The following is a 13,467-nucleotide window of genomic DNA, read 5'->3' as shown; positions in this document are numbered from 1 at the left end:
TGAGCTCTTCCTCATCTTACACATGGGATTTAGTTGTCACTCAATGGTAACAGCTGTGAAAAGGTGAAGCGGCCCACCGCTCAGAATATTGCCTCCGCTTTTAAAGCAATTAACCCATGAACAGGAGGATACCTGGTGATATCAAAGGGATTAAGCCAGGCAGTGCATTATTAACATTTCCTTGAACTAATTCTAACTCTGACTAGCTGTCAGAAAAGACTCTTCAGTCTTTAAAAAAAAAAAAAAAAAAAGGAGTTTTTTTGCCCTGCTTTTCCCCCCTTCAAAATGAAGAGTTATTGCAGACTAATGTGCCTCCTTTAGAGCAAAATGCAAATTAACAGATTTGGTAATGTCTTCAAACAGACTGAACTCAGTGCCGGTTTATTATGGGGACAAGGGGAAAAAAATATAAAATATATATAATCAAATAGCCAGAGACCATGGTAGATATTCTTCTAAAAGGAAATTAACACTTGAGCACCTTCCTTTCTTCTCTTCCTCCTAAAACTTCGGAACTACTTGTTACTAAGCACAGCTGCTTCTGAAACAGCCAAGATCCTCACACTCTGCTAGAGGTGATAATCTGTAATCTGGAAAAATCCAAATATGCCCTGTAAGGATATTCCTCATTCCCCAAAGCCTGATTTTGAACTTCCCGCTACAGTCGAGTGGGCACCAGCATGCCAGGCAGGAGCGTTCCTCTCTCATCCCTCCATCTTCCCCAAACCATCACCCAACAAAAGGAGCCAAACTGTTTGGGGATGGCTCCTGCTCCAGCAAACCCATGAACCCCAAAGGATACAGAATATTTCCCCCCCTGCTGCAGGCAGCAGACCCTCTGAGGATGGCCATGAAGGTGACACATCCTTCCGGTGCCCCAACATGCCCAGTCCTTCTCAGGGACATTCCCATGAGAGCTCCAGGACACACATCACTGGAGCAAGAAACTTCAGAGCCATCAGAATGGTTAACTGCTGTTTCCAAAACATTTTGATGACTTCAAAATGATGAAGTCATTTTAATGATTTTGTTATACAACACGCTTAACACTTGCTTTTGTTGGCAGTGGGAAAAGAGTTGGCTCCAGTTTTCACATACATCCACACTGTGTTGCTTGGAAGGTCTGGGGGGACAAGGAATATATAAATATATATATATTAGTCCAAAACTCAACATGATACCCAGAACAGCAACCAAAGAGATATGAACAGCTTAATTTAATGCTACAATTTCCTCCCTCTCAAAACCCCATGTGCAACTCAGCCAGAGTAAAGCCAGCAAAAACTTACTACAAGTATGGGCAATGACACCACCTACTCCACTACTGCCCCTGCAATAAATTAGCTTTGTGTATTTAAATACAGCAAAACAGCCGCGCTATGAAAGGTATATATTGAGAAAAAAACCCAACACATTAAAGCTGGGGAAAGCGTCCTAGTTCTCTTTGTAACAGAGAATGCAAAGAATGCATCATCTATGCAGAAAATGACACCTTGGCAATCATATTACAAGAAGATAATTGGTTTACTTTGTAAACTTGCTATGCTTTGCCTCCCACAGTAAAACAAATAAATAGTTGTTTAAAGAAACAATCCTATAGCTGCACTTGCTGTGTCCTAAAAACGTAAAGCAGCTTCCCCTCTTTCAAAGCAAAGATGAATTATTTGCCTCAGTTACAAGCAGTCTGAGAAAACTCTTTGTAAATGCCATTTTATGATAATTACAAGCAATTTATTAAGACTGTGCGGGGGGGGGAAATCCCATATTTGAGAACTAATTCAAATGAGTAAACTGCTTGTTCAGCGATAGTCTGGATTACCGATAAAAGGGCTTTTTGCATCAATGCCGTTAGACATAACTTTGTTTCAAGAAGCACAATCCAGGCTTTAAAAAAAATAATGAAATTAATAATATAATAAAATCAATAAACAAACAAGATGCTGGGATTGCTTCCTATCAACTCCAGCAGTGCCTATACAGAGCATCCCACCAGCCATCACCTGGCAGAGAAGAAATCTGTTTAAGGAATAAATTTGATCCTAATCTCACACATGCCGTAACATCCCAAACACCACCCAGCCTTGGAGGAAACTGCGACTCTTTCCTTAGGCAGCAAAGAAATTGTCCTGACCTACCAAAGAATAAATTCAGGAAATGTCTCTTAAACAAAAAGAGTCAATGGAGGAAAAAAAAAGGGGAGAGATTTACTGTACGGGGATGCTGGGAGGCCCAGAAAAAGCCCTGTGAGGATAAACAGCAACCCTGCCCGGCTGGTGGGGAGAAAAGAAAGGTTTAGAGGTTAAGTTCGGGTCAGACAACAAATGAAATTGTAACAACCTAACTGACATTGTATAATGTCTTCTTCCACTAGATCAATAGGGCAGCGTCAGCCCCATTACCATAGAGATGGCTTCCTCCCAGCTGAAGGGTGGCTATTGTTTGAAGAGAAAGATTTGCCACTTGAACCGTGTTGCTCCCAAAGGATATGTACTTCATCAATTATTTGTACTCCTAACATCTACATATTTTCATATTAGCATCCACATTTCATATGGCAAGAGGAGCAGGTGCTTATTTTTACTTTGGTACCTCGCAAGAGTCATCCCATCAGCTAAATTTTAATTAAAACACAAAAATGTGGAGGAGATTTCACAGAGCAGTTTAGATCCTTTGCGAGTACACACAAGCCCGGTTAAAACCAAAACACGTTGTTTTCAGATAGTTGCAGCTTTCACACAGATGGTGCCAGTAAGGACTTTCAGAGAGATTTTTTTTTTCCCCAAGTAGATGGTAATAGAAAGAAAATATTTTTTTGCTGCATGAAATGTCATAAAAAATAAATCAATTTTAAGGTGCATAAAAGAAAAAATGTAACATTGTAATTTGGAAATAAAACTGGCCCACAATACCTTACAACTAATAAAAAAAAAAATAAAAATCAGTCGCTGCTAGGCTGATCCTGTCAGTGCCTTCTATCTATGAAATAATTTTCTGTAAGTCCTAATGGTTTCTATCATCTCTCAGCTCCCAGTTTTCTGCTCTTTTGTGCATGTTTCAAATTTGATGGAAGCCACATCTTCCAAATCCAATTAAAACAACAACAAAAAAAACCCTGAACCTCTGGAAGTGTAAAAATAATTTCCCAATTTAGCCCATCATTTCTCTCCTGTATTCTTGTTTCTCTAACGTGACGACTGCTTAATTTCACAGGCACAAGATGGGCACGTAAGGAACAGTCACACACACTGCAGCTAAAACTAAAAAGCAGGGCAGATCTTCACAGTAACTGTAATAACGTGAATAACTATCATTAAAAAAATAAATAATCAGAACCCAATATTCAAAACCTTTAGCAACTCCTTGCAGGAGTTTTTAATATAATTAAAAGGAGTTGTGATCTGAAGCAGTGCCTGGCACTGTGCACGGGAGGGCAGCGCCACTTCCTGCTCCCCAAATACGCTGTAAAATACAGGATATTAAATTAAATAACACTGACTTAATTACATGTATTACCCAACAGTAAAAGCAATCACTTTAAATGCCTATAGAAATATCTAGGAATTAAGTAATTCCAATGGGTGTGCTTCGGAGCTGATGCAGTGCTACATGAAAGAAGATGTGCAAAAAGCAACTTCTCTTCAGTAGAGAAAGATGCACCCAGAAAGATGCACACTGTGAGCCAAAGTCTGAGTGAGCTCAGGGTTCTCAGGCTGTGCAGGATCTGGCCTCCCAGTTTGCTCCTGCTTTTATTTCCAGGTTCCTCTCACTCTCTAGGAAGGTTTCCCCAAGGGGTGATGCAGCTCTGGAAACGGGTGGAAGAAAAGGGCTTCTGTCAAAATAATCTCAGTAAGGAAGCGTCCCGTCTCATCCTAAAGTGCCCCGGTAACATTTCAGATTTCACTGTTTGCTGCTTCAAAACATGCACTATTTTCCCTGCAAAAGAACATCAGAAATTGTTTGTGAGGGTTGCGATAATCCTCTCAAATATGGGTCAGGCTGAGGTTAAGAGCAGCCAGAACTTGCACATCAAAGACGAGCAGGGTTAACAAAACCCCCAACCACGTGCACATCCCGATTGTTCCCTTTTCTCCCAAGGTTAGAGGTCCGGAGAATACAGATGGGCTCTGGCCAGTCCCCTCCAAGCACCTATGCCGGAGGAAAGCGGCTGGCACTGATGCTCGCCCTGGTCCTTGGGTACCACTGGCAGGCAACTGCCCATCCACCTCCGCCAGGAGCTGCAATTAAACCATGTTCACGGTATCCCGATAGGTGAAGCTCATCCTGTTAATTTAAACAGACCATCTGCATCTTTCGAGAACGACAAACTTCATTAGTTCTGGTTAGTTAAACCGAGCGGTGATTTGTGATAATGAGCCTGAACAACCTGTCATGTCTGTGTAAGGGAAAGGGCGCACTTTTTATTATTACTATTATTATTATTTAACAGAAAGAAAAGAAAGAGGGACTTTTTGTGCAGGAAAGAAGGTCAGATTCAGATTAAACTGCTGTTAGGTTGATCAGAGGAACCAATTGCAGTTGGAAAGGGAGGAGGGGAAATGCTAGTCCGGAGGCCAGAGGGGAACACAGGGAGCCTTTGGAAACATCCCGAACTGACTGGAAAGCACCCTGCCAGCATCACACCAACGAATAAACATCCTCAGTGACTTTACCTGAAAACCGTGTAAAAAAGCAAAGAGGCGGCAGCTGCTCCCAACAAGCTGCAGAGGAGATTGACTCGGAAGGCAGGGGAGCCGACAGGCAGCAGCCCCATCGCCAGCTTGGCTAGCAGCGTGAACAGGGGGTAGCCAGGAGGGTGGGCGACCTACGGACAGACCAATAAAGGGTTGAAAAGGGGTGAAATGCCACGAAATCAAAAGGAGAGCAGCACACCAGCGTCCAGTGGCAGGAGGCAGGGATCTCCGAGCGCTGTCTCTCCCCGACCCATCCTCTTGTACCAATTTTACTCCGCAAATATTTTTCCTTAGTGGATTTGGCTCCACGCCTCACTCATAATAACGAGGAAGCAAGAAAAGGAGGTGCCACGTTTCATTAGCGTGCCTTAAAGGGCTCCTTGTTTGGGTTCACAGTATATTAGGGTCACTCAAAAGGCAGCTGGATTTTTTCCTTTTTTCATATTTTTTTTTCTTTTTTTTTTTTTTTTCAAAAAAAAGCAGCTTCTCAACTATTTTATTGGTTAGCAAGTTGAAAGACCACACTGCTATCGGATTACCACCGCGCTGACAGTCCTAAGGTCTTGCCTAAAGGGATCATGCACCATAATAAAGTTTATTAAATAATAAAACTTATTAAAATTGTTAACCCGATTTATTTTATTCTCCCCAGCTTATACAAAATTTGGGTTGATAATAAGCCAGCTACTGTATATACAGTAAAGCCTTTGCTTTATAATTTAGTTTAATTGGATTTAAAACTTGAAGTAAATTGTCGCGTGCTGTACTTATAAGTTAGTAAAAACTGTGGTTTGAAAATAAATTAATCTACTTTACTCCATGCTTAATTAAACTTCCTTAATTCCTAAAACTGTTAATGAGAGCATTGATTAAACAATAAAACTAATACTTACTCCAAGCTCATATGCGGCTGTGATCAGCTCCCCTGTGAAAAAATAATGTAAAACCAATAATTACTATTAGGAAATGACACTCCTCCAAAGTTTTCAAAATCCAAATGCTTGCATTGGGGTTTTGCATTAATTTGACTGGATAAAACGAAATCTGTGGAGATTTAACAGCATGAAATTTTCTAAGAATATTTTCTCCCTCTGATGTCATTGCACAAAATATCTTTTGTATGTTTTCGCAAGACTTTTATGAACAGATAAGTGAATGTATAGGTAGGCTTGGGTAAAGAATGGCCCAAGATACTCAAAAGGTAGACATTTGTGCGTGTGTATTTTTAATTTAAAACCAATTGACTCAGTAACTTTCAAGCACTACGGTTTGCAACGCTTAAGAAAACCCCCACAGCTTTATAGTTTCAAAGAGGGAAAATGTCATCATTGATCGTGCAAATCTGCATCTGTGTATTTGGGAATGCTGCTCTCCCTTGATGCTAAAAGTAATTCTTGCAGCTTCTGCTTCACAAGTACCTCTTTCACCTGTCAGTAGCTGCTGCATCCAGCAGCCGTTTCCATTAGAAACACCACTGAGGTTTTGCATTTCGTTTGTATTTTATAGCAGGACAGATAATTGCTACAAAAAGATCTAGGACAGCATAACAGTTAATAATACTTGGCATTTTTAGAGCACTTCACTATCCTCCTGAACAACGTACATGGAATATATTCAATAGGCACAAGACATTCAGGGATGAGCCAAAAGGCAAAAAAAAGTTAAAAATTACTGCTGGTTTTTCTTCTTTCCCTCAAATTTCATGATCCTATTTTGCAGAGCCTGGCCTTACTGGTCCTGCCAATTTTGCAAGTGCCAAGGTCGTGGTAGCTCTGTCCCATTGTTAGATTGTAAATATACAAAGTGAAGGGTGCCTTGGCTTTAAATGCTAAATTAAAAATACTTTCAATTTCTACACATTATGTGTTACCATCCAATGAAAAGGAGGAGGATTGTACAAATGGCAGCTTTAAATCTTGGCATTACAGCGAACAACATATTTTAGAAAGAAGATGCAAGTCAACCTACTACTGCTGTTGACAAATTACAGCTACTGCCCCGCACACTGCCCTGCAGCCTTCTGCACAAAAGCCTTTCAGATGTGGATTTTACCACACTTCCAAATGCCACCTATTTTCATTGCTACTTTATTTTAGGAAACTTTCAACCTATTGCAAGATGGCCCTGAAAAAGTGGATGCAACGGGAAAAACATCCATCCCTAACTGAGCTTTTTGGTGTTCAGCATATCCAATGTTCCTAGGGCATGGTGAGGTTGGGAAGTCACCAATCCCCCTGCACACAGCAAAAGATGATGCTAGTAAAGGAAACCTTAAACTCGGCATTGCTGGGGCTTCCTGCCATGCCAGCATGCACTGCTCTGTGAGCAGCTCATGGTGATTGTCATCGCATTGTGGGGATGCTGCTCCCAAGCCAGGCATGGCTTCACCTTCATTTAAGTCCTCCTGGGATATAGCTGCATGTGCACCTAAAATGGCTAAAGAGTAAGTTCAAGTTCATGTATGTTGCTATGATATTGGTTCATACTACAGGCAAGAATAACTCCAAAGCAACATAGACACACACCAACCAGAAAGCTGCAGGAATAAAGAAATACTGGTGGATGCCATTGCCAGGTTTTGAAAGCCAATAGCACAATTTTGCCTCCCAAGAATTAAGGGGAAAAAAGTAAGAAAGCCTGCAAAAATAAGCTCCCAGACTGTAAGCCTGTTGAATTCCACTGGGAAAACCAAGAGAAGCCCAACACCCACCACTTCAGATGTTAATTCTCCATATCCCACCCACATACCTGGGTATCACTTACAGCCTCCACAGGCTATGTAAGTACAGGGTGCTATTATTAAATGACAAAAATAAATTAGATTATTAAATTACTTGAGAACTTGTGACTGCCCCATCCCTGGCAGTGTTCACAGCCAGGCTGGATGGAGCTTGGAGCAACCTGATCTAGTGAAAGGTGTCTCTGTCAATGGCAGGGGGTTGGAACTGGATGGTCTTTAAGGTCCCGTCCAACCCAAACCATTCTGTGATTCTATGATAAAACACATAGAGGAAGACTACAGCATCCACAAATTTGATTTCAGTGTATTTCTTTGAGAGAAAATGACTGTCAGCATCTTTACATGCTGGCTCAAATTGAAGAGTTTATTCCTGCATAATCTTGGTGTAAATGTTTCAGACTGTCCAGCTTGATTCCACAATAAAGGTGTTCAACAGGCCCAACACTGCCTGAAAACTGATTTAACCCCATCAAGTTTGGCAGCTGATGTCTAAAACATCAGAGAGAAATTTTAGCTCTTTTTTTCTTTTTCTTTTATTTGATCCCTTTATAAGCTGTTTAAACACCTGCAGATGTTTCTGAACCAGAATTCATTCTCTCGTTTCTTTGTTACAATACTAAGTAAGATGAGAAAGCTGCCAATGAAAATACCTATTGCCTTTTACACTTCTGGATTACTGCAAACTTCAGGAACAATTAAAAAGTATACAGATAGCTTAAAAATAAAATAAAATAAAATAATAGGTTCCCTGCCTGAAAGCTGATACACCAAATCCTTAAGCACCTCTTTACTCACACAAGTAGCTTCAGTGCTTTTGAAGGCACAAGTTTGAGCTCTGTGCTCAGGCGCAGGCAAGTTAATCGCCTTGAGCAGGGCTGTGCAGAGAACTTCTACGAGACTCCAGCCAGGCAGCAGTGCTGGAGCATCCCATGGACCATGAGAAACCAGGGGAATACACCAAAAAGGCCTTAACACAACGCAACAGGGTGGCTGCTGGCTGGGACAAGCACAAGAGGACAGTGGGGACCAGCCCCTCTGTTCAGCTCTAGTAAAGACATACAACTCAGGCAGCTGAATTAGGAGAAAATGTGGAGGCAAAAAAAAACCCCACAAATAAGGAGAGACAGAGAGTGAGGTCATGAGGCTAACTGGGGGACACCGTCCTGAGAAATTTCCTTTAATATAATTCCCAATAACATGAGTTGCTGGAAGCCTGTTAAAGCTTGCAGTCCCCAGTCTGGGCACTCCCAGGGCATCTCTCTGCTGTACCCGTTTGCAGCACACTCTAGACTGTGTCCTTAATACCTCTGACAAAAGTTATTAACAGAGGGGTGAAGCATGCTGCACATACATACATTGCTTTCTATACACACGGCTGCTGTGTGAGGAAGAACCAGGATGCCTTTGGAAATTAGGGAAAGAGCCATCCTCGTCCTGCCTCCAAAATGAGATAAAGTAACCACAATAAACCACAGAAGTCAGGGTGAACCCATGCCTGCCCTGCTTGGCTGCTCACTGTATCTACCAGGACAACTCACATCAAGCAAGGCACAAATCCTGGCATTGATTCGTCACCTCATAAGAGAACCCAAATCTCACTCTGTAAAGGGTGCTAATGGTTATTTGCATCCTGGAGGCAAAACTCAAGCTCAAGGACAATTAAGAACCAGGTTCCGGAGGCTTCACAAAGCACAAACAGTTCAGAGCACTCACCCTGCACATTCATATCTCCCATCAGAGAGTACTTTAAAAGATAAAATGGGAGTAACTGTAAATATATTCATCATCGCATATTAACCGATAAAAGCAGGAGGAGGAAAGCCAGCCCTTTTACAAACTGGGGAGCTGAAATAAAAGCCACTGGGGTGCATACTAGCCAGCCTAAGCAATTGTGCTTGCACACCTCATCTGGAACATGGGACACAAGCTCTGTGGAGAAAAGCTTTAAAAATAAATTCTTTTAACACAGCTCTGACAATAGGGTCCATCTGATCCAAACACGGGAACAGGGAAAATGGACAAGGCTGCACTTTCAAAAGCCAACTAACCAGGACAAGCCTGGTGTAATGCAAACACAGCTCCGTCCTGTTACCTTTAAATCAAATACCCCCCAATTGAATCACTGCTCAACTTTACATGTGTTTGAAGAGCTATGCTGAATACACACTGCCTTAAACCCAGCTAGACAAAACCACTCTGTGCTTACCAAGTAGTATTGTCTTTCATGTAGCTCTAAACAAAAACTAACAGCAGATTTTAAAGAGTTGCAGTGAAAGCATGGGATCTCTCTCTCTCCACACATACCGAAGCTGTAAAATATATGCAGCCATTAAAAGCCCACTTATTTATATGGAATTTTATGTGCAACCTGGGTCTGAAATCAGCACTGGCCAAGAAGCAAGAGTTAAACCAGACCCACTCAGTGCACTTCTGGGATATGAAACAAAAGTGCACCAGGTACCTACTCCATTAAAAAGAGAAAGCTGCAGCCTGAGCAGTAACACACATCTGGCAGGATGGCACATCTGCCTTCTGACACGACCAGCTGTGCCCAGGGCCTTGACTCTAAACCCTTTGCTCTAAGGCTCAAATTCATCAAACTATTTGCTGCAAAGCAAACGGCAGGGCAGACGACTGGGTCCACATGGGGTGTCCAGAGGGCACCAGCCCCCCAGGAAGTGCCCCCCGAGTGTGACTGCGATGCACCAGTCTCGGTGGAAGGACCACCCCATGAGGGAAGCGGCAATGCCCTAGCCCAGAGGGCTCTGCCCTCCAATATAGCTGCACCAGCCCGTGTAAGGCATCATGGTTCAAATGCACCAATCCTCATAGGGTGAGCACCCTACAGTGACTGCAAGTGACTGCCTATGATGGTGTGCAGCCTTATGAGATGCGCAATCCGATGGGGTGACAGTGACACAGCAGCCCCCATGGGGAGAAACCCTAAGGGATGACAGCAACCCTATGTGCTAACAGCGATGCACCAGCCCCTATGGAGTGACCAACCCTATGTGCTAACAGCGATGCGCTAGCCCCTAAGAGCTCAGCCCTCCCATACACCCGAAGCGTGACCGCGATGCACCAGCCCCTACGGGGGCGAGGGTCCCCATGGCGCCACCTCCCCACTGGGTACGTTACCCGCATCCCCGCCGGGCAGGGCAGGCGGCAGCGTGGCCATGTAGAGAGCCGCCACGGCAGCGCCCAGCGCCCCAGCGGCAGCACCGCCCGCCCCGGCACCAGCCCCGGCGCCCATGTGCGCCGCAGCGCCTTCCGGGTTCGGCCGCGCGGGACGGGCGGGCCGTGCCATTCCACCGACCCGAGGGGGGAGCAGCCCCACCCCGCTCGCCTTCCCGCTCCCCCCGGGCTGCTTCCCGGGAGCGCCCGCCATCAACGACGCTCGGACAGGGAACAAGTGAGGCCGTGGACTCGATGAGGCTATCCGCGCGATCTCTCGCCCTGCTCCTCCACTCCCGCCGCCGAGAGTAGTTGGTACAGCCGAAGAGGGCGGGCGGAGGATACCCCCCCCCCTCGGAAAGAGAGGCCGGGCGGGACCACCGCGCGGGGTGGGGCGGGGCGAAACCACCGCGGAGCGGCGGGGGAGTGGGTTTTCCCGCCTGTCCGAGATAGTCTCCCCAGCGGGACCTGGGGATGGGGTCTCCTGTGAGCCTTCTTTTCCCCACCAGGCTGAGCAAACCCAGCCCTCTCAGCCTTTCTTCACACGGCTTCCCAGTCCTTGGATCATCCTTGTGGTCCTCTGGACTCTCTCCAGCCTGTCCTCACCTTTTTGTATCCTCACTTTTTTGTATAGTGGAGACCAAAACTGAACACAATACTCCAGGTGTGGCCTCACAAGCACTGAGTAGATGGGACAGTGACATCTTTATCTCTGCTGGTAATGTCCTTGTTGATGTAACCCAGCATCCTGCTGGATTTCTTTGCCGCAGCTGCACACTGTCCACTCCTGCTGAGTCTGTTGTCCACCAGGACCCCCAGGTCCCTTTCCACAGAGCTGCTCTCCCGTGGGGTAGATCCCAGCCTGTGCTGCACTCTTGGATTGTGTTTACCCGGATGCAAGACCTTACGCTTGTACTTGCTGAATTTCATAAGGTTCTTGTTGGCCCACTCTTCCAGCCTGCCTAGGTTGTCTTGCGGGGTGACTCTCCCTTCCAAAGCATCCATTTCCCATTTAGTTTGGTATCATCGGCAAACTTCACTCATGGGTACATTTGATCCCATCATCCAGATCAGTTATGAAGACATAGAATCATAGAATCATAGAATAGTTAGGGTTGGAAAGGACCTTAAGATCATCTAGTTCCAACCCCCCTGCCATGGGCAGGGACACCTCACACTAAACCATGCCACCCAAGGCTCTGTCCAGCCTGGCCTTGAACACCACCAAGGATGGAGCATTCACAACTTCCCTGGGCAACCCATTCCAGTGCCTCACCACCCTCTCAGTAAAGAATTTCTTCCTTATATCCAATCTAAACTTCCCCTGTTTAAGTTTGAACCCGTTACCCCTTGTCCTGTCACTACAGTCCCTGATGAATAGTCCCTCCCCAGCATCCTTGTAGGCCCCCCTTCAGATACTGGAAGGCTGCTATGAGGTCTCCATGCAGCCTTCTCTTCTCTAGACTGAACAGCCCCAACTTTCTCAGCCTGTCTTCATACGGGAGGTGCTCCAGTCCCCTGATCATCCCTGTGGCCCTCCTCTGGACTTGTTCCAACAGTTCCATGTCCTTTTTATGTTGAGGACACCAGAACTGCACACAAGACTCCAAGTGAGGTCTCACGAGAGCAGAGTAGAGGGGCAGGATCACCTCCTTCGACCTGCTGGTCACGCTCCTCTTGATGCAGCCCAGGATACGGTTGCTTTCTGGGCTGTGAGCGCACACTGAAGCCGGCTCATGTTCATTTTCTCACTGACCAACACCCCCAAGTCCTTCTCTGCAGGGCTGCTCTGAATCTCTTCTCTGACCAACCTGTAGCTGCGCCTGGGACTGCCCCCACCCATGTAATGTTGTGAAATGTATTTTAACCACGATGCTCCCAGCCGGGCTCAGTGCCTTTTGCCCGCTCTCGGCCAGGTGAGCAGCTCCTTTTCAGCTGCCGGAGCCGGTGCCAGCAGGGTGGGTGCTGTGTGAGGTGCAAGGCCCACCCATGGGCACAGGCTGCAGCCACCTCGCCATGCTCTGGCTGCCTCAGCTCCATGTGCAGGCTTGGCAGTACACAGATAATACAGGTTAATGCCCTGAATCGGGTTACACGAGATGCTGGGGAGGAAAAGGATTGAAGGTGTCAGTGTTTAGAATATTAAAAGCAGCGATTCCTGCTGCGGGAGTAGTTAAGGAAGGCAAATAGCATCCTGAGACCTATCGATAGAGGACTAAAACACATCCGTGGAAATCATTATGGGATTGTACAAAAGAGCGGAGAGGCCGTACCTGGAGAATTGAGACAGATTATAGAAAGGCTTCTGAATACAAATGAAAAAGGTATAGAAGAGGGTAACTAGGATAATAAACAGCCTTATGGATTAGATCTAAGTGGAGACGTTAGAAAATTAGGTTTGCATTTATTAAAAAAAGAGCAGGATTAAGGGTTGACACAACTGAAAAAGTGCACATCATTTTCTGGGGGCTGGAGAAGCTGGTGCTGAAGGAACATTTTGAAACAGCTGGCACAAAAATCCCGAAAGGGGACAAGCCAAACCACAGGAAGGTATTAAGGGAATTTAGGGAAGGTCTTTTTTCATGCTCCAGCCAGTATGTACAGAGTCAGTAAAAGAAGCTGAAGTTGTGACCCACTCAGAAGTTAATCGGGTTGCTTGAAGGAACTGGTGTTTGAGGGTATAAACACCCGCTGAATACCAGCTGGGCCCACGTGGCTGCCTTCCATCCAGAAGGCAACCACTTGGCTCTGTGGTGACCAAGTGAGCTTCAATAAACTCAACTCGTTGGCAGGTTTCTGCCGTTATTGGCTGAGGTTCATTGAGGAGAAGAAAAAGATATGTTGCAATCCTCCGCCAGCCAT

General features: G+C 45.2%; 1 protein-coding gene across 1 annotated transcript in view; it reads right to left on the bottom strand.

Moving 5' to 3' along the window:
• The window catches only part of TMEM260 (transmembrane protein 260), a gene marked incomplete at both ends in the record, with an annotated part of 34,308 nt that extends 23,624 nt beyond the window's left edge, over positions 1-10,684 (bottom strand). Inside the window, 3 exons of the mRNA XM_080619167.1 lie at positions 4,671-4,822; positions 5,585-5,616; positions 10,570-10,684. Of these exons, the coding sequence (XP_080475293.1) occupies positions 4,671-4,822; positions 5,585-5,616; positions 10,570-10,684 (299 nt within the window). The remainder of the gene's footprint in view (positions 1-4,670; positions 4,823-5,584; positions 5,617-10,569) is intronic.
• Between the last annotated feature and the right edge of the window lie 2,783 nt (positions 10,685-13,467).

Source organism: Psittacula echo, assembly GCF_963264785.1.
Source record: "Psittacula echo genome assembly, chromosome: 5".
NCBI classification, from domain to species: domain Eukaryota; kingdom Metazoa; phylum Chordata; class Aves; order Psittaciformes; family Psittacidae; genus Psittacula; species Psittacula echo.
This window is presented reverse-complemented; position numbering and strand designations above follow the sequence as displayed.